The 22,893-nt window shown below is 38.6% G+C and overlaps 1 protein-coding gene across 1 annotated transcript in view; it reads right to left on the reverse strand.

The window, feature by feature from the left end:
• crhr1 (corticotropin releasing hormone receptor 1) overlaps window positions 1-22,893 on the reverse strand; it is a 234,512-nt gene that overhangs the window by 97,507 nt on the left and 114,112 nt on the right. Inside the window, exon 6 of the mRNA XM_067412726.1 lies at window positions 5,386-5,492. Within this exon, the coding sequence (XP_067268827.1) occupies window positions 5,386-5,492 (107 nt within the window). The remainder of the gene's footprint in view (window positions 1-5,385; window positions 5,493-22,893) is intronic.

A 22,893-nucleotide genomic window follows, 5' to 3' on the forward strand; every position in this document is an offset into this window, starting at 1 on the left:
GTTTCCGTGTTTTCACTGTTACGCCGGTTTCACACTGCACGCGCAAGCAGTGCGTTGGCATGGCAGAAGCAGTGCGTATGGAGAGCGGGAGCCGCGTGCTCCCGTTGTGTATTCACACTGCCAGCGTTCGTCTCGTGCACCTGAACCGTGGCTCGTGTATTGCAAATATAGACAAATATTGTCCATTCTGTCACAATTTCCGGTGTTCACCTCCGACACTGTCATTCTCATGCCTTGATTTATGATGGCATGCATATATGCTGCAAATGCAACCGTTTTCCCCTCTGTCCCAAAACCACATGGACATAACATGCTATATAGGTAGTTTACATCAGTGGTTCCCAACCACATTCCTGGAGCCCCCCTAACACTACACATTTTGCATATCTCCTTTGACTGACACCCATTTCAGGTCTTTGAGTCACTACTAATGAGCTGATGACCTGAATCAGGTGTGTTTGATTGAGGAGACATGCAAAATGTGCAGTGTTAGGGGGGCTCCAGGAATGTGGTTGGGAACCACTGGTTTACATGATAAAAGTAACCTTAAAGGCCCACTGAAGTGCATTGAAACGCGCCGCATTATTCAATGTGTTGATGTAATTTCCCCTGAAACGGCTTCAGCTGTTAGCTGCTCCTCCCCTTTTTTGAAACAGCCAATAGCGTTTCCTTAATATACAGTTTGACTAGAGCGCAAGAGCGGACCTTTCTCTGTTTGGTAAAGCCAGTTTCCTCTAACACTGTTTACCATCATAATCTCCTCCATATCGCTTTGAAATGCAGCATTCTGTGCAGAATTCAAATGGTTCGATATGATTGTTGTCTGCGCCGACTGGCGCATATGATCTGCGCTGCGCTCTCGTGTCTGTAGTCTAAATTAAGACCAGAGCCGTTGCTGCAGTGTGTGAAACTAACATGAAAACAGACTTTATTCGCCTCAAATGAAAGCATATTTACACTGAATTGTTTCCTATCACATACATAGTGCACTAAGTGCCTTTCACCATGTAGAAATTAGTAAATGTGTGAATAACTGACTGATTTCAGCTGCAGCGTAGGGGGCGGGCTTTAGACTCTATAGAGCAATTTGATTGGGCGGAATATTTGACAAGAAAGTGAAGATGTGATGATGTCACCAAAATTTGAGATTCGTTTTAGCGGAAGTGGGAGAGTGTAAATTTTGAATGCTTGTATCTCCTAAATGCAAATTTTGTCATAGTTTTGGAACATACTAGCTTATTCATAACTTTAAGGCTAACACAGTCATACTAAAAGCTAAAAAACGTATATTTTGATTTCAGTGGACCTTTAAAGTTAAGACAAGCCTCTGGGTTTAATCATTTAAATGGCCCGTTGAAGTTTGGGCAGAAACTTTTGGCAGTGATGTGTTTTCATGCATTTCATTTTTTTTTTTTTCGACGCACAGGATGTCATGTGGTGATAATGAAACTCACGGAACACTTCACTTAATGATTTTCATGTGAAATTTGTTATTTTTCATGTTAAACAGGTCAATTTTATTAAGAACTATACACTGTGGCTTTAATTCAGCGTGAGCAGCGCGACAAAAATAGACTCGACGCCGAAACGATCGTGGTGCTGCCGCTTCTGCTCTTCTCCTGCACGTACTGCTTACGCCCTGCTAACGCGTGCAGTGTGAAACCGGCCTTAGACGTTAGGGGGCACTATTACGCATCTTCTGAATGAGTACTGAATCTCCCGATCGAAACACGCGAGTAAGACGCAGTAAAAGAAGCGATTGTATGTAATCGCTTGTATGTAATTGAATTTTCATTGTATGTAATTTTCATTGTATGTAAATTTTCATTGTATGTAATTGAAAGAGAGGAAAGAGAGCATGATTGCATACAGAAAGGCCATAAAAACTGCTAGATCTGCTTATTTCTCAACTCTTTTAGAAGAAAACAAACACAACCCTAAGTATTTATTCGATACAGTAGCTAAATTATCAAAAAATAAAGCTTCAGCTTCAGATGTTTGTAAACAACACAGCAGTAATGACTTTATGAACTTCTTTACTAGTAAGATTGATAATATTAGGAATAAAATTATAACCATGCAGCCGTCTATTACAGTATCACTTCAGACAGAGCGCTGTAGTGTCACTGAGGAAAAATTACACTCATTCACTACTATAGGAGGAGAAGAATTGGCTAAACTTGTAAAATCATCAAAATCAACAACATGTATGCTTGACCCTATACCGACTAGGCTATTAAAAGAGATACTTCCAGAGGTCATAGATCCTCTGCTTAATATCATTAATTCATCTTTGACATTAGGATATGTACCGAAAACTTTTAAGTTGGCTATAATTAAACCACTTATTAAAAAAACGCAACTTGATCCTAAAGAATTAGTCAATTACAGGCCAATCTCGAATCTACCGTTTCTATCAAAAATACTAGAAAAGGCTGTGTCTTCACAATTATGTTCCTTCTTAGAAAGAAATGGTATATGTGAGGATTTCCAGTCAGGATTTAGACCGTATCATAGCACTGAGACTGCTCTAATTAGAGTTACAAATGATTTACTCTTATCATCTGATCGTGGTTGTATCTCTCTATTAGTGTTACTCGATCTTAGCGCTGCATTTGATACTATCGATCACAATATTCTTCTGAATAGAATCGAAAATTATGTTGGCATTAGTGGAACTGCTTTGGCATGGTTTAAATCATACTTATCTGACCGTTATCAGTTTGTAGCAGTAAATGAAGAGATGTCACACCAATCACAAGTTCAGTATGGAGTACCGCAAGGCTCAGTGTTAGGACCGTTGCTTTTCACCCTGTATATGCTACCACTGGGAGATATCATTAGGAAACATGGCGTTAGCTTTCATTGTTATGCTGACGATACTCAGCTCTATATTTCCTCACGCCCTGACGAAACCTACCAATTCACAAGATTAACGGAATGCATAGCTGATATAAAAAATTGGATGAATAGTAATTTCCTGCAACTTAATTCAGATAAAACTGAATTTTTAATTATTGGACAGAAAAGTTCCACAAGTAGTAACCGAGAATACTGTCTAACACTTGATGACTGCTCTGTCAAGCCCTCGTCGTCAGTGAGGAACCTGGGTGTGCTCTTTGATACCAATCTTTCATTTGAAAGCCACGTTTCTAGCATCTGTAAAACCGCATTTTATCATCTTAAAAATATATCTAAATTACGGCACATGCTTTCAATGCAAAATGCTGAACAGTTAGTACATGCGTTCATGAGCTCAAGGCTAGATTATTGTAATGCTCTACTGGGTGGTTGCCCTGCTCGCTTAATAAACAAACTCCAGCTAGTCCAAAATGCAGCAGCTAGAGTTCTTACTAGAACCAGGAAGTATGATCATATTAGTCCAGTTCTGTCAACATTGCACTGGCTCCCTATTAAACATCGCATACATTTTAAAATCTTGCTTATTACTTACAAAGCACTAAATAGTTTAGCTCCCCGGTACTTAAGCGAGCTCTTAACGCATTATACTCCATCACGTCTATTGCGGTCTCAAAACTCTGGCCAGTTGATAATACCTAGAATATCTAAATCAACTGCAGGCGGTCGATCCTTTTCCTATTTAGCTCCTAAACTCTGGAATAGTCTTCCTAGCATTGTTCGGGAAGCAGACACACTCTGTCAGTTTAAATCTAGACTAAAAACACATCTCTTTACTATGGCATACACATAGAACATTTGTAACTTTTTATTATTCAATTCAATTGACTGATTGTTAGGCTGCATTAACTAGGTCAGCCGGAACCGGGAACACTTCCCATAACACCTGATGTACTCGTTACATCATAAAAAGAGTGGCATCTACGCTAATGTTGTCTCTCTGTTTATCCCGAGGTTTATCCCGGATCTGGGCCCTGTCCGGATCGGATGGTGGACCTGCCTGGACATGACCAGCTCATCCTGGAGTGTCTGCTGAGCCGTGTCTAATGGTGTCTCCTCCGAATTTGCCTCACTGGCACGACATGCTCAAAACCCGTCTTCGGCGCAATAATTCCGATCTTTCATGTATTCATACTCTTGTGTAATCGACGCACCATCCCATCATTTATTTCCAAATAAATCTGTCTCTTCCGTTATACCCTGAAATTTTGAATATTCCAATCTAATATGATTTCTGACCTGTAAGGTTGCCAGAATAATAATCTTACACGGTGTGTTAATAGGCCAGAGGAGAACTGGCACCCCGACTGAGTCTGGTTTCTCCCAAGGTTTATTTTTCTCCATCATGCCCTGATGGAGTTTTGGGTCCTTGCCACTGTCGCCTTTGGCTTGGCTTGCTCAGTTGGGGACACTAAAAATATGATTAAAGTTATTCAACTTATTATACAAATAAAATTTATGAATTAGGTCTTATTTAATTCTATAAACTTAAATACTGATCTGCCAACATTGTTGCTATATGATAAATTAAACTAAGCTAATAACATTACTGTTTTCTCCAGTACGACTGTACAGCCAAATCTAATTTTGTCGCAATATTATCCTGTTTGACACTGTGAAGCTGCTTTGACACAATCGTGATTGTAAAAGCGCTATATAAATAAAGTTGATTGATTGATTGATAATCATATGCCTATGAAAATAATGGGATCATCAACATTAATCATCATATTTATCAAAACTGCCTAATTTTACTGATTGAAAAGTGGATCCCAGGACGAGTTACAGGACTGAGCAAGCATAAGGAGTGGTTGATGGACTTAATCTACTCCATCTGTGTTTGATCATCGCTCTGAATCTGATCTGGAAACAAAAACGTGACTCTCTCAGCTTTTTGTTCAAAATGTTGCTTTTATAATAAAACTTACCCATATTCAAGTGTTGATAAAAAATAATAATGCAAGCTAGAAAAAACTTTTATTTATATATTTTAAAGAAGAGGGTCAGTTCTTTCTTTTGATATATTGCATGCTCAGATATTCATAAACCAAAATATTCTATGGGCTATTAAGTTTTGGTGCAAATGGTCAAATACCCTGGCAGTGACTGGCAACGTTTTTTTTTTTAAAACGCTGGCGGGGAAAGAGTTAAAACAGTTGTTATTTCTGTAATTACATTAGTTAATAGCCCAGAAATTATGTAGTTCACCTTTAAATAAAACATAACCAAGGACTCTATTAAGAGTCCTAAAAAAATTAAGAATCCACCTATGTGCAACAGAATTCCCCTCTGGGGTAAGAAACTACATCCTTTACTGGCCTGAGATTCCTTAGTCCACTCACTTCACAACAGCAGCAATTCATACATGAGTCTCTGTCATGCAAGTCCACCGGTGTGACTAATGCAGAAGTTCAATTCCACTCACCCATCTTTTGAAAACCCCTCACAGAAGAGGCACTCACCCACCTGAGTCTCATAAAGAGGATGAAGGCGACCAGCAGGGCTCCCAGAGAGATACAGTGTCCTAGGTAGTTTATGATGACTGCAATGTGGTAATGCAGCTTGCTCTTCTTCTGAAAGAGACAGACACACACAGAAACACATTAGGAAGTTGAGAGACGGATGTCCTGCAGATATCTGGCATCTCAATCCCAACATGGAATAACTCCTAAAAGCTTTTTGGGGCATTATAGGGACAGAAAAAAGGAGGACATATGAGTACTCTTATGAACTCTGACAGTGTCAAGACCACTGAAAAATTATATTTTATAATTCAATTGGAAGGTATTGAAAAGTATCCTTAGTCAATAATAAAAGCAGCATACATTTTTATTTATGCTGCTTGAAATGTATTGAAATGTATTTATTGCTTGATATTTATTGTTTGAAATATTCACATAAAACTGCCTTAACCCTTAAATGCATACCTCGGGTCTTTAGCGACCCGAGACATCATTCACTACCCTGCTCCTCATTCATTTTTTAAAGTTAGACATCAACCTTCTTAGTATTCCTCAATCAATCAATTTTAAACAATATAACAAGAAAAACATAATAGAATTATAATTGCCTGTTTTTTCACTAGTTTTTTGTGAAAATTGTATAGGGTCGCTCTCGACCCGACGTGTGTAGGATTATACGTCGCAATTCACATTTATTCCACAAGGTGGCAATATCTTATACCCAATGATGACGTGACGTTTCAATCATAGTTACCTCTGACAGAAAACCAAACAATAATAATTATAATCTGCAAAATTTGAAATGGCTCAGTGATTTACAGCAGAGAGCAAGTACAGAACACAATCAAATATTAGTGACACTGTCTCTTAATGATGGATGTGGTCAAGAAGCTGTCAGTGATCAAAATATTGATTTTGAAGACATTGAAAATGAGTTTGGAGAATATGCTGGAGATCGCGAATATGAGGCAGATACTGGTAAACTAGCTCTGACGAGGTCATATGATGATGGTATTAAACATCTGCTCAAACTGAACCCTTCCAAGTTCCAAAAGGTAACGAAATAGGTTTTATTTTATTCTTCTGTAGCTGTTACTCTAACATCAGGAGTTTTATATATTATCACGACAGGTAGAGGTCTAGCTATGTTAAATATAGATCTGGGTCACTAACGACCCGAATATGTAAGAATGTTTGGCGAAACAGTCATGCATTTAAGGGTTAAAGGGCTAGTTCACCCAAAAAGGAAAATTCTTTCATTAAGTCATCACCCTCACCACATGTTGTTCCAAACCCATAAAATATTTTTGATGAAACCTAAAAGCTCTCTGATCCCTACACAGACAACAATGTTAAGGGCCAGAAAGGTTGTAAAGAGATTGTTAAAATAGTCAATGTGACTACAGTGGATCACCCTTAATTTGATTAAGATGCAGGATCAATGGTGGTAGCCAATGGTGAAACGCCGTTCTGACGTAGAACTCAGAAGATTTGCACTGTTTACACTACGCCAACAGCGTAGGACACTGACACAGACGAGAAGAGATTATTGAATAAAGTAGTTATACACTCACCTAAAGGATTATTAGGAACACCATACTAATACTGTGTTTGACCCCCTTTCTCCTTCAGAACTGCCTTAATTCTACGTGGCATTGATTCAACAAGGTGCTGAAAGCATTCTTTAGAAATGTTGGCCCATATTGATAGGATAGTCTCTTGCAGTTGATGGATATTTGTGGGATGCACATCCAGGGCACGAAGCTCCTGTTCCACCACATCCCAAAGATGCTCTATTGGGTTGAGATCTGGTGACTGTGGGGGCCATTTTAGTACATTGAACTCATTGTCATGTTCAAGAAACCAATTTGGAATGATTTGAGCTTTGTGACATGGTGCATTATCCTGCTGGAAGTAGCTATCAGAGGATGGGTACATGGTGGTCATAAAGGCATGGACATGGTCAGAAACAATGCTCAGGTAGGCCATGGCATTTATACAATGCCCAATTGGCACTAAGGGGCCTAAAGTGTGCCAAGAAAACATCCCCCACACCATTACACCACCACCAGCAGCCTGCACAGTGGTAACAAGGCATGATGGATCCATGTTCTCATTCTGTTTATCCTAAATTCTGAATACAGAAATCGAGACTCATCAGACCAGGCAACAGTCTTCAACTGTCCAATTTTGGTGAGCTTGTGCAAATTGTAGCCTCTTTTTCCTAATGGTAGTGGAGATGAGTGGTACCCGGTGGGGTCTTTTGCAGTTGTAGGCCATCCGCCTCAAGGTTGTGCGTGTTGTGGTTTCAAAAGTGCTTTGCGGGATACCTCGGTTGTGACGAGTGGCTATTTCAGTCAAAGTTGCTCTTCTATCAGCTTGAATCATTCGGCCCATTCTCCTCTGACCTCTAGCATCAACAAGGCATTTTCACCCACAGGACTGCCCCATACTGGATGTTTTTCCCTTTTCACACCATTCTTTGTAAACCCTAGAAATGGTTGTGCGTGAAAATCCCAGTAACTGAGCAGATTGTGAAATACTCAGACCGGTCCGTCTGGCACCAACAACCATACCACACTCAAAATTGCTTAAATCACCTTTTTTTTCCCATTCTGACATTCAGTTTGGAGTTCAGGAGATTGTCTTGACCAGGACCACACCCCTAAATGCATTGAAGAAACTGCCATGTTATTGGCTGATTAGATAATTGCATTAATGAGAAATTGTACTCCAGTCAGTCCTTTGTCATACTACTGATTAGGTTGACTACCTTTAAAATCCTCTAATCTTTCAATTCTCTGGATTATCATGCTTATCTGTTAAAAAAACATAACACCACACAGACTGGCCCTGAACCTAATAACATAAAAAAACACAAAAAATATCATCCGTAATAATTAGCCTTGCACATGAGGATCACATTACACTGCACTGCCTGACACTAATGCTAACAGCATCCAACCAGCAACTGTTTCCAGCTCTTCTGAATATTTTGCTCAATGATGAGTGAGGCAGATGTTCATGGTTTCCACTATCATGATGATTGCCAAACTGACATAATTCATTTAATTAAGCGATTAACTTTGGCTCAGTCAAATGAATTGCTTGCTTATAGCACAACAACTCACATAAAACTGTAGTTTTATCTAACATGTTTTGCTTTTGGAAAAAAATAAAAAAAAATAAAAAAAATAGCCATATTAATAGCCTGGCCAAAAGATTCCAAGAAGCATATGTTGACCATGTAACAGGTTAGTGTGTGTGAGCATATAGGCATCATGCGCTTTTCCATCATGGAGCCCAGCACCTTTCCTTTCTCTTGCCCCTGACTGTGTCCTCCTGGTGCAAAAATCTGTTCCTGAATTCCTGTGGTCGTCACAGGACAGGCCTGTGATGCAAACCCCCACTGATCACTGAAAACCCAACGGACCACTGAGACCAGAGGACCAGACTGTCCAAGCAGGGGGAGGAAAGGCAATTCTGGAATCCAGTGCTTACGAAATCTATAAGGCTCATCAACTAGCCAGCTAGCATAATTTAAGCAAAGAAGAAATTGCTCAGATGGCAAATCAATCAGAAACAGCAAACCCGGATGTGCTTATTGCTTTAGGGATGAGGTAATCCTTTAGGAGAGAATTTGGAGAACAATGAGTCATTTTTTTTTTTGCTCAACATAACATAACCGTCCCCCTAAGAGGCATTAGAAAAAGAGGCTTGCTTTTGAAAGTTGATCTCTGCTTTTCATGCATAAATACATCACCCAGATGTCTGCCAATGTGTGCATCATCTGAGAAGTGCTATGATCAATTTTGAAATGACTTGTGTGTGTAAAAAAAAAAAAAAAAAAAAAAAAAAAAAACATCTGATACTTAAAGGGATAGTTTGCACAAAAATGAAAAATGATTCTCACTGTCAATTTACTTTTAAAATCCTCATATACTAACACCAACACAAACAGAGGTATTAGGAATGCACGATAGGATTTTTTTTGGGGGCTTATACCGATATTTGTCACATTTTAAATTTTGTCCTTAAAGAGGTGGGGGAAAAAAATCACTTTTCTAACTTTAGCTAGTATGTAATGTTGCTGTTTGAGCATAAATAAACATCTGCAAAGTAACAACGATCAATGTTTAAAGCAAAGGGAGATATTTGCTTTTAAAGAAATTAATTTCTAAGGACTATAGCAAACAGCCGGTGAGGAACTACAGCCTTTTCCAATAGACTAGCTGACATCAGCAGCTCCAATATTTACATATACCCCTCCTCTGAGAATATTAAAGGGGGGGTGAAATGCTGTTTCATGCATACTGAGCTTTTTACACTGTTAAAGACTTGGATTCCCATCCTAAACATAGACGAAGTTTCAAAAACTAATATTGGACGTTTGATGGAGTATTTCTTCTTTTTTTCGAGTATGGGTCGGTTTGACGTTAATAGATCGGAAGGTCCTTGTATGGGCCGTACGGGCTCTTCTCCCGGTAGGGTGCGTGCGTGACTAGAGCGAGAGAGGAAATGCACGCCCCATAAACACTCTTTCAAGGTGCAGATCCAGTCATCCGTGAACACTTCTGACGCGCCCTATGGTCGCGCCGCGCTCCACTTCATTCCTCCACTTTGACATTAAGCGACTTCAACACTTCAGCACAGCATTCCGGGAAGGCAGCGCTGCATTTGAACCGCTTTGAACGCAGAAATGACGGGAAGCTTCACAACATCGCGCTAGTCGCGTCGAAAAGTGGATCTCCACCGTTCATTGCTGTCAGGACTTCACCAAATCATACCAAAGAAGTGTGTTTTTGACGGAGCGGTCGCAGCGATAAAGGTTCGGTGAGTTAAACTGCTTAAAATGTCTGTGCTCTTGGCTATCGTCACGTGAGTAAACATCAGTAAACGACACGATCGCGTGCTTCGTCATTCAAATGCGCTAACGGACTCCATTGTTGTTCTCTGTACGTTACACTAGTCTGACGTGCAAAACCGTTTTGCTTGCTACTGCTAAGGTTTAACGTTAGTTGCATACAATAGTCCATAAACCGAATCATGTCCTCATAAACTTCGAGTAAACACACACAAATGTTGACAGGCCAATAAATACAGTACATACCACAGAGACGGACGTCCTGTGTTGCTGTTTCTCCTGTTCAATTTATTTCAGCCTGGATCATATATCTATTAGCTGAGATCGATAGCCATGGGTCTCTCCACGCTTGAGGACGTCACCGCTTTGCGCTCGTCATTCTTTAGCTCCGCCCACATGATACGCCTCCAGGCACTCGTTTTTTTCCCGGAAAGACTCGGTACAGCCCATATTTCTTTTATAAATATAATAAAACTAAAGACTTTTCAGAGATATGAAGGATGCAATACTACTCTATAGGTACTCAAGATTGACATGAGATTGACTGAAACTGAGTGTTTCACCCCCCCTTTAAATAAAGGGGTGAGGCCATTTTTTTATTGCTGTGGAGTGCTAGGCGGTTAGCGAATCACAACACAGCTGGGACAGCTAACCAATCTGAGCCCATTGCGTATTTTTGAGGGACTGGGTTTATAGAACCAGGAAACTATCACACCGTTTTACAACAAAGCATGAACACATGTTACAGTGCACCCCACAAACACAATCAAGCCTTCGAAAGAATGACAGTTTATCAGTTTCCGGGTACAGAAATAAAGTAAACAAACGTAAAATAACACTGCAAATCCTTCACTGTATAAATTAAATACATGAGGCAAAAAAAAAAAAAAAGTATTTAGTCAGCCAACAATTGTCCAAGTTCTCCCACTTAAAAAGATGAGAGAGGCCTGTAATTTTCATCATAGGTACTCTTCCACTATAAGATACAGAATGAGTAAAAAAAATCCAGAAAATCACATTGTCTGATTTTTTTTATTTTTTTTTATTGCTAATTATAGTGGAAAATAAGTATTTGGTAATTTAATACAATGTACTTATTGTGTACATACATGTTTTTTACATCGTACTTACATTTTTAAAATACCTGCATGTAATTACATCTGTAATTAATTTCTGTAGTTACATTTGTAATTACACTTTTGACACTTCCCTTAAACCCAACTCTACCCTTAAACTTATCCACAAACCACACCCATCCCTAACTCTACCCCTTTCCGAACCTAAATATCAGCAAAAGTGTTTTGCAATACAATATGAACATAATAAGTACATTGTACTTATTTTTAATGTAAGTACATAGTAGTTAAGGCCACCTAATATAAAGTGATTCTCAGCATTCTTTCTCATCAGAACACGAAAAGTTGAGTTTTTACCAAAAAGTTATATTTTTTGTTTTCTCTGACATTCTCCCAATCCTCTTCGTGATCATCCAAATGCTCTCTAGAAAACTTCAGATGGGCCCGGACATGTACTGGCTTAAGCAGGGGGACACAGCTGGCCCTGCAGGATTTGAGTCCTTGGCGGCGTAGTGCGTTACTGATGGTAGCCTTTGTTACTTTGGTCCCAGCTCTCTGCAGGTCATTCACTAGGTCCCCCCATGTGGTTCTGATTTTTGCTCACTGTTCTTGTGATCATTTTGATCCAACGGTGTGAGATCTTGTGTGGAGCTCCAGACCGAGGGAGATTATCAGTGGTCTTGTATGTCTTTCATTTTATAATAATTGCTCCCACAGCTGATTTCTTCACACCAAGATGCTTACCTATTGCAGATTCAGTCTTCCCAGCTTGGTGCAGGTCTACAATTTTGTTTCTGGTGTCCTCTGACAGCTCTTTGGTCTTGGCCATAGTGGAGTTTGGAGTCTGACTGTTTGAGGTTGTGGACAGGTGTCTTTTATACTGATAAAGACTTAAAACATTAATACAGATAACGAGTGAAGCACAGAGGAGCCTCTTAAAGAAGAAGTTACAGGTCTGTGAGAATCAGAAATCTTGTTTTTTTTGTAGGTGACCAAATCCTTATTTTGCACCATAATTTGCAAAAATATTTGTTAAAAATCCGACAATGTGACTTTCTGGATTTGTTTTCTTCTCATTCTGTCTCTCATAGTTGAAGTGTTACTATGATGGAAATTGCAGGTTTCTCTCTCATCTTTTTAAGTGGGAGAACTTGCACAATTGGTGGCTGACTTAATACTTTTTTGCCAATGTATATTGTTATTACATTGAGACATAGCTTAATTCTGCAACATGAATATATTTTTGTCACAATTTCTTTGTTAAACTGAACTTTTATTTTGACGGGTTGCCGTGAAGACCTTTGAGTTTCTGTGTGTGTGTTTATGATATGACGATAGATTTTGTCGAATGAATATGCTCATTAAGTGACTGGATTCATGCATTCATGTCCTTATATTGAGGCGGCCGAGGCTGAAATACGCTGTGAGTTTCAGCGTGTGTGAGAGAAATGAAACCGGCAGTCTGCACAATTTGTTCACACAGAGTCAAAGAGAAACATCCAGGATTCATGTTTAAACAGTCTTTTTGCAACTTAATATTCACAGACACTAGTATATATCGTGATTTGATTTAAGTAGTGACCTACATTTTATTTATTAATCAAAACTTTGACAAATTCCATGACATTCCGCGTTATGCAATAAATTACATTTTGATGACTGGATTGCGCCTGTGTTTTCTCCGCATCGCAGAAATGATTCCTTATGAAATTTATTTATGCAAGAGTAGTGAGTGATTTTTTTTTCTGTTGGTCATTTGTTGTTTGATTAAAGGTGTGGTAAGTGCTTTCTGGTAACAGATGTTGATATTTCAAATCACCAAAACATTATACAGCTCAGTACCTTTATTCAGTTAATTAATAAGCCATCGTTTTGTTATATCTGCCTTTATCATAGTCGATATGCCGCTGCTTGTAAATTGATTAAAAGAAAATCGTCTGATAAATATCGGTGGTCAGTTACATAGGTGCATCTCTAGTAATTTTGAAAATAACATCAAAGATGTCAAAGGTCCAGGACTGTTCAAACGAAACCACTACAATTCTGTTCACTACTGTTCAGAAATTATACACTAAACTTTCTCTTTCAACTGCCAGACTAAAGGACTTTAAGAACCCTCCACGTTAACAATGATTTGGGCATTAGTCGAGGTTCACACTCTTCCCCTCTGATGCCACTTCTTTTAACTAAATCCTGAGAGAAGGGCTCTTCAAAGCAGCCTCTCATGATCCCTGCATTGTATCACGCTTGCCCTATTTTAAGAAGAGGCTCGGTCCACCAACACATCCGTGGCATGCTCACCAATAGAGAGCAAAATGTTCCCCCCTCGGGATGCTGCTGTCTCCTGGCTAGACTACGAGTCGTCTATAGCCAGATGGATTTGCAGCCGATGAGCCTGTGTGAGCGCTTATATTCGCATTTGGAATTTTACTGTCATTTTGTGTTTTTACAATGAAAAGTCTCTTGTAGGCTTTGGGACATTTCTACTTCACTAAATACATCAAATGCTACCTTAAAAGTGGGACATTCTCTGTGGATGCTACCGGGGAAGGGGCTGACTACATTCTTGCATTAGCACCCTATCTCTTACAGACCCCACAGGGAGCTTGTAGGCAAAGGAAGACATATTGTCAATGCCCTCTTGCTGCACTTTCCTCTGTAGAGTGCTTTTTTGTGTTAGGCAAACATGGGTTTTAGCAATCTTAGCACCCATGTAACCTGCAAAATACTTTAGGCAGTTGAAAAGAGGAGATGTCTGGCTGTTGAACTTCTGTCTATGATGACTAAAAAGCAGATGGAAAATTCATCAGTAATATTTTACAACAGTGTAAAATTTCATGAGGTAATTTTGCGTTTGAAAACATTTCCAGTACAAATATCTATAGGAAATTCTACTATTAGCTGGTTATGTCATAATTTCCTCTTGGAGAAAAGCCCCCCAAAACAAAACATACTGTGAGACTAAAAGGTGTTTTAGAACATTTAAACATGCCTGAATTTCCATTGCATTAAATGCAAAATAAAAACAAGAGATCATTCATTACCATCTGAATTTTAGCTCTGGGGCTTCCTCAACACTAGTATACATATTGACAAGAAAATGAATGATGGCATTGGTTTTACCATATACATTTGAACCCAAGTCCTCATCCTTTGGAAGTGCATGCACAGAAAACAGCATATTTTCAACATGTTGAACCAAACTTTTTCAGGCCTCACCTACAGCTACATTGTTCGAGGGCAGCCGATGAAGACCATAGGTTGGCATAATGCATATTTGATACAAACCACAAGGCACAAAGGTTTGTGCAGGAATAAGACTTGACTCATTTCAGGCAGTTCAGAATCCGTTTTTTCTTTTGTGAGACCATATCATCATGCACATTGTTCTTTGAAACTTTGCATGTCTTTTACATTCACAAACATCTAAAAACACACTACATGGAAGATAATCTCTAAAAACAGCAGGGCCACTTTAAAATTATTAAAATGTACTGTGCATTAAGACACATTTTTTTGTTTTGTTGCTTTTAATAACTGTACACTGAAACTTTTCAAAACATTCTTCTATAGCAATGTCTGTGAAAAACAAACATTTTGGAGTGTATCTTCTCAAACCAGCAGGTACAACTTTCAGAGTCCACAGGGAACAAATCGGATAATGCTCCACTTCACTGATCTTTTGCATGTTTCTGTCTCATAGCCAGGTGGTTTGAGGGTAATTTCTCAATGAGGTTAAGCACTATCAAATCTAATGTCATCCCCTATGATCTCCTTTTCTAGCTACAAGGAACTTTCGTTCTTAGAGAACATTTGTTTTTTGATCAATAAAGGGGGCAGAAGAGGTAGAGGAATGGAAATTGGATTTTAATATGGAAAATTTTCTTCAGTAATAATGGCAATCTATGAATGTTTTAATGCTAAATGTTAACAAAAAAAAAACTAAACAAAAAAGTTAGTGAGATGAAAGACTTCAACATGTTGTGGCTCATTGAACATCTGAAGCTAATGATTAAATTGTGCAATTGGATTAAGAGCGTCTTTAGACACGAGGGCCTCAGAGGGCCTGAACCGGTCACTGGCCTTCATTAACTTGTTGCACTCCGCCTGTGGTGATTCCTTTAGTGTTTCAAATTGAACTCATATTATTTATGAGACACTGGATTGCTGTGTGTTGCTTCTGTGATTCACTTTGTATATTTTTGGCTCATACATAAATTACTTTTTACTGCTCAAATCAATCCCCAGACTACCTCTGGCTCTTCCAAACTTAATATGTTTTCAATCTTATACAGGAGAAGACACACGCTTTTGCATTTCAGAGAGTCAAAGAAAGGTTACACAGGAAAGTTCAAAGTTACGTATTTCCAGAGAGAGAGAGAGAGAGAGAGAGAGAGAGAGAGAGAGAGAGAGAGAGAGAGAGAGAGAGAGAGAGAGAGAGAGAGAGAGAGAGAGAGAGAGAGAGAGAGAGAGAGAGAGAGAGAGATTAATCTACCTTCAGTTTTTCTGACACTTGAATATTAAGATCAAAACGTACCATATCATAACAGACTGACAGTTACTGGATGTTTCTTCAACCATGGGTTCTTTAGTCCAGTGGTTAAAAATAAACGCCATTAACATTTCAAACCCACTCATTTATATAATTTGTCTACTAACGGTGCCCATTAGCTTACATATTCTGTTACTTTCCCACCACCTGAATAATCATGAACAAATGCCATTTCTATTATTCATTTTGTGGTGGAACTTATATTTAAAACATTTTCTGAATAAAAGGTTTTATTCTCATTTGTTTTACAAATTCTAACTTTACACCTAGCATGTTACTTATTCAAACTTACTAAAAGAAGTGTACAAATTTGTTTGTAAAAAAAAAAGAAAAAAAGGAAAAAAGAAAAAAAAAGCCTTGAACAAAAAAAGTGCCTCTATACCCACAGAAGCAACACAGAGAATAAAAAGGTATATGAAAGCCAATTCTGCTTCAAATCCATGACAGCTGTCACAATGCAGCATCTCTCAGTCTTATCTTTTCAACCCTAAATGAAGTGATTGTAGATTTATTCAACCTGCCTGGTCGTGTACATCCCCTAGGACGAAACCCACACAAGTGCAGCCTCCCCTGCTGGCTCCATTTCCACATTTACCTAAGCTGTGAGCACCTTGGAGTCACCACATGTTCTCCTATGTGTGCGAACTTATTAATTATTAAATCAACAATCCCGCAGGAAACAGATGGTACAGATAGCGGGTATCTAACACACGTCTGCCTGGCATTGTGTGTGTGAGTGTGAGTGTGAGTGAGTGTGTGTGTGTGTGTGTGTGTGTGTGTGTGTGTGTGTGTGCGTGTGAGATACAGTAGGTAAGTGGGTGGTTTTAGACTACCTAGGATCTGTCACATGTCCCAGCAACACCTTGTGCCAGTTGGCCTGCATGCAGAATTGTATGTATCACATAAATATCACTATAGAGGATAATTGCAACTGATTTTTATTTGTTTTAATTGTTTTCACATCCAAACAATATTGTCTTTTTTGTTTCTCTCAAAAGCTGAAGTGCTAAAAAGCCATCATCACCTCGGGTTTAACTAATGTTTGTTATCAATAAATACTACCGTGTTTATTTTAATGCACTCTCAATTTGCATCAAGAGACATGAATGAATACATCATGCTGTGATTTGCTTCTGCAGCACACAGCTCATGGATCAACACTAAACTATAATGAATGACACTGCTAAAAGCATACTTTAAAGGAAGTGTATGTAAGAAATGTATTTAAATGAATCATAAAACAGCCCTGCTATGTCACTAGTCCAGCCAAAATATTGTCATTTAAAAGTTGATGTCATCAAAAATGTTGATGTTGACATGTTTTGGCCTGAAGCTCCACCTGCTACAAACGTTCCTGCTGGATCCTGCAGCCTATCTGGCAACCTCGAGTCAGGGGGAGGGGGAGAGGGGATACACCGCTCTACTGTCATTTGAAAGTAATTGCAGTACCAGTTTTGGACACAATCTTACATACACTTCCTTTAACACGAACAAGCCCCATCTATAACTCTACATCTAACATTACAATGAACTCTACATCAAAGAGAACCTGTCAAGCCAGATAATTTTAGAATGTTTGTGAAAATATGTTTGTTATATTTAATGGGCTCTCAATTGATGAAAAAAAAATACAATATGCTAATTAGTTAACTACATTAATTGCAAGTATCAATATTTGCATTAGTGGGGCAGAAAAGGAACTCACTGAATAGAAATTTCAAGTAAAGCTTCAGAAGTTTTAAATCATTTTAGTAGGTACTTTTTCCACTGGATTTCAAGTAATTTTACATTTACATTTACATTTAATCATTTAGCAGACACTTTTATCCAAAGCGACTTACAAAAAAGGGGAGAGCAATAGAAGCAACGAAACAAACAAGGCCAACAACCTGTAAGAGCTGTAAGAAGTCTCAATTAATTAGCACAGTACACAAGTTTTTTTTATTTATTTTTTATAGCCATCTACAATAGCCACCTACAACAAAAACTCACGTACGCAAAATACAGAACACTGGATTTTGATAGCCATGATAACAACCCATTAGGACTAAGGCTGTTGCCCCAACTGTTGTCGTTAATGCAGATTCAGTGGCCCAATGGGTTGGTTTTGTATGGCATTTTGTATGGCATCTACAACAAAAACTCACGTACGCAAAATACAGAACACTGGATTTTGATAGCTATGATAACTATGTAACATACCCACCTGAAGGCACAAATCCTGATGAGAGACGTAGATATGATCCAGGAGTGTGCGCTTTTTGGCCGTTGCTGTGGTGATCAGTAAGTGCTATTCTGTATTGGTCAAGTGCAAATGGAAAAGATGTCTCTTAAGATGTTTTTTAAAAATGGCTACAGACTTGGCAGCACGAATTGAGATCGGCAGGTCATTCCATCAGGTGGGAACGGTCCAGGAAAATGTCTGTGAGAGCGATTTCATGCCTCTTTGGGATGGAACCACGAGGCGCCGCTCACTCGCAGAACGCAAGCTTCTGGAGGGTGTGTAAGTCTGAACAAGTGAGTTTAGGTATATTGGTGCAGAGCCAGTGGTTGTTTTGTAGGCGAGAACTAGTGCCTTGAGTTCGATGCGAGCAGCCATTGGCAACCAGTGCAGTCTGATGAAGAGAGGCGTAACATGCGCTCTCTTTGGCTCATTAAAGACCACTCTCGCCACTGCATTCTGGATCAGCTGCAAGGGTTTGATAGTGCATGCTGGAAGCCCAGCCAGAAGAGCATTACAATAGTCCAGTTTGGAGAGAACAAGAGCTTGAACAATTTTAACTTACCTGTACGTAAATTTTAACGTCAAACTTTGCACCCACAATGCATAGTAATATACTTGACTTTATGGTGCAGCAAAGGTTGAACAACTTAATATATTTTCTCATGGTAAAGGAGTTTTGTTAATTGCCAAGGAGATGCATTCTAGGAAATTCACTTTCCAAATCATATGTTGATTTTGTGAACAAATCTGGCTTGATAAACTCTGCGGCTTGGCTGAGAGCAGACAGTCTCTCTATATGTATGCTTCCTTGCCTTCAGTTTCTGATTCTAATTTATTTGAATCTAAATGGCATCATCATCAGTGTTCATTATTTTCCATAATGCAATGATAAAAATTAAACTTTCATATATTTTTGATTCATTGTACACCAACTGAAACATTGTACAATATTACTGACGATTTTGGCATACAGCTCATGAAAACCTAAAAAAATTAGCATATTTCATCCGACCAATAAAAGAAAAGTGTTTTTAATACAAAAAAAGTCAACCTTCAAATAATTCTGTTATGCACTCCTTTTGCAGAAATGACTGCTTCAATGCGGCGTGGCCTGTGGCACTGCTGAGGTGTTAATATATTAGGGGTTGCACCGACTACTCGACTAATCGACTAGTCGACCTTAATGCTCTGTCATGACGCTTTAAGCTTGACGTCGACTAGTCACTGGCCTATAGAGGGAGCAACAGGATAATCAATTTCCTGAATGGCAGGCTCTGTTTTAAACAGTTAAAAATGACAAATAAATGCATCCTCTGAGAGCTCTCCACAAGACATCTTTTTTTACCATCTGGATCCTCAAAATTGATCGGGAGAATGCAGGCTTATTGTACAGGTAAGTTAAAGGTGGGATAAGTGTTATTTCAAAACCGTTTTAGAAAAAGGACTCGGGCCGAGTGGAGTAACAAACTTGTATCCAATCAGCAGGTATGGGGCGTGTCTATGGTGAGAAGAGAGGTCCAGTGCACGTCATTATTCAAAACACACGAGTCACACCGGACGAACATTAGCCAAGAAAGAACTAATATATGCTGGCTTTATGCTTTTGCTTGAATGTGCTTGTGTGTCATGTTTGCTTGTTTGTCCATTTGCGATTGTATTGTGGCTCACTTCAACGATGATAAAGACCCGTTCATTTCCACACAGTATGGAACATCTAAATCCCCTCAGTGTTTCAAGGTTTCAAGCGTCAGCTCACAAAATGTGTTTGACAGGTAAGATACTATACTAATAATATACCGGTATGTTTGTTTCCTCTTTACATCTAAATAACCCATCCGGTCATAATTGTAATATATGTAATATCTATTAACTTTATCAAGTTGTTCATGAGAACTGTTTGTGTTTTGTGATCGCTATGACTCTAATCTTGTCATAATTGTAATATGTCGTTAGCTGGACTGTCGGCTTGTGTTCTATTGAGTTGTTCATGAGAACTGTTTGTGTTTTTGTGATCGCCATAAGTCTAATCTTGTCATAATTGTAATATGTCGTTAGTTGGACTTTAGTTGGACTTTAGTTGGACTTTCAGTTGGACTTTCGTGCACAATTTGTGTTTTTGTGATGGAAGGGGTGACTTCTTCATTGAATATTCGACCTGGATTAATAACACACAGATTCTGCCGTAGTCGTTGCCTGGGTTACGTATGTGTGGGGCGGAGCTATCAAAATAGGGCCGAGACCCATTTTGGGGGTAGGGGCATGTTTGTTTTGGTGATTTGAAATAACAACAATGGTTACCAGATATCACTTATCCCACCTTTAATCATTGCGCTAAACTGCGTGCTGCATTGCAACGCACACAGATAGCCTGATTACGCGGAGATCGTGCACGCCTCACACAAAACCATTCAGTAGCGCAGAAATGTATTGTCAACACTGTTCTGTGATTTATCAATAAAATAGCTTAGAAACTGAAAAGCATATGTTCAATGTTCAATGTTCAATTTATTTATAAAGCACATACTAATACAACAAAAGTTGACCACAGTGCTGTACAAAGGCCAAATACTACATAATTATACAATCACATTCAACTTCAATTTCATTACATCACCACAGTTAAAAAATTAAAATAAAATTACATAGGAAAGCCCATAAGACAAAGCATAAACACCGCTAGCACACACTCATGTATGATCGAATGCCAAAGCAAAAAAATATGATTTCAGCTGTCGTTTAAACTCCCTAAGAATGGAGCACTGCCGGATGTAATGAGGTAACCCATTCCACAGCCAAGGACCACCAGCGGCAAAAGAGCGATCTCCCCTCATTTTCCGGTACGTCCGCGGGACCTCTAAGAGATTTAATGAATCAGAGCGTAACGATCTCTTTGGTTTCTTTACCTGGATCAGATTGGCTATGTATGTTGGAGCAGTACCATGTAAAGCTTTAAAAACAAATAGTAAAAGCTTAAAATTAATCCGATAGGAAACTGGCAACCAATGTAATTCTCTTAGTACAGGGGTAATGTGCTCATTTTTCCGAGTACCTGTCAGAAGTCTTGCGGCTGCGTTTTGAACCAACTGTAATCTGTCTAAACTTTTTTGTTGAACACCATAATATAGTGCATTACCATAATCTAATCGTGAGAAAATAAAAGCATATATTATCTTTTCCAGGTCCTTCTGTGACACAAAGGACTTGATTTTAGCGATTAATCTTAAAAAAAAGAAACTAGTTTTAACGACTTCGTTTATCTGTTTTTCGAATTTTAATGCACTGTCACAAATTATACCTAAATTTTTTACCTGATGCATCCGAAAAGGTGAAAGCGCACCTAAGTCAATTTTGGATGTATCAAAGGACTCGGAAGGGCCAAATAAAACCAATTCTGTTTTTGTTTCGTTTAAACATAAAAAATTTGTGGACATCCACAGCTTAATCTCGTCAAAACATTCTACGAGTCTTTCTATAGCCAAAGAGGCAGTAGGCTTTAACGGAAGGTACAGCTGGGTGTCATCTGCATAAAAATGAAAAGTGATACCGTATTTCCTCATGATTTGACCTAACGGAAGCATATACAGTGAAAAAAATACTGGTGCTAAAACGGATCCTTGTGGAATACCGCATGATAGCAGTGCTGAAGTGGATGTAAATTCTCCCGTCTGAACAGAAAAAGTTCTGTTTTCAAAATAAGACTTAATCCATTTCAGACAATTTCCTCTAATCCCTACATGATTTTCTAGGCGTGATAGCAAAATGTTGTGGTCAATAGTATCAAACGCTGCTGACAGATCCAATAGTAAAAGTACAGTCACATCACCCTGGTCAGTAGCAATAAAAATGTCATTCAGTACTTTCAATAGAGCAGATTCTGTGCTATGTTGTTTTTTAAACCCTGACTGAAAGATTTCACCTATAGTATTATCATTGAGGAAGGATTCAAGCTGATTAAGAACTGTTTTCTCTAAAATCTTTGCTAAAAAAGGAAGCTTCGAAATAGGTCTATAGTTACACAGCACACTCGTGTCTAAGTTTGGTTTTTTTAACAAGGGATGTACTACAGCATGTTTACAATAAGTTGGAACAATTCCGGACTGTAGACTCTTATTAATTATAGTTAGTACAAATGGACCAATCAGCTCAATGACTTTCTTGAATAATGTTGTAGGAACAATATCTTGAGGGGAAGATGTCGTCTTAAGCTTACATATAATATCTAAAAGCAATGCTAGGGAAATAGGCTCAAAATCAGACAGCACAGCATGATTTACAACTGTATCTACAGGCATATATGAACACTGTTGTATATTCTTTCTAATGTCAGAAATACGCCCAACAAAAAATTCTAAAAGACCTTCACAAAGCTCCATTGATGTATCTCCAGGCGCCTCTAATGTCGGATTCAGAAAAGAGTCAATTGTTTTGAAAAGTACTCTTGAATTTTGATTTTTCTTAATAATATCTGAGAAATATCTAGACCTGGCAGTTTTTACAACCCGCTGGAATTTACCTAAGGAGTCTCTTAACATTTCATAAGAAATTTGTAATTTATCTCTCTTCCATTTGCGTTCACATCTTCTACACTGTCTTCGTAACAATTTCACCTCTTCATTGTACCATGGAGCAGACTTACTTTTTCTACATACCTGTCTCAAAGGGGCAATACAGTCTAATGTTTCTTTGCATACAGCATTAAAACTATTAACAGCTTCTTCTACATCAAGATGTGGAGATAAAAGATTCACTTGAGCACATTGTAACATCTCCATGAAAGATACATTAAAATCCAAATA

This window comes from Pseudorasbora parva, chromosome 2 (assembly GCF_024679245.1).
Source record: "Pseudorasbora parva isolate DD20220531a chromosome 2, ASM2467924v1, whole genome shotgun sequence".
Taxonomy (NCBI): Eukaryota; Metazoa; Chordata; class Actinopteri; order Cypriniformes; family Gobionidae; genus Pseudorasbora; species Pseudorasbora parva.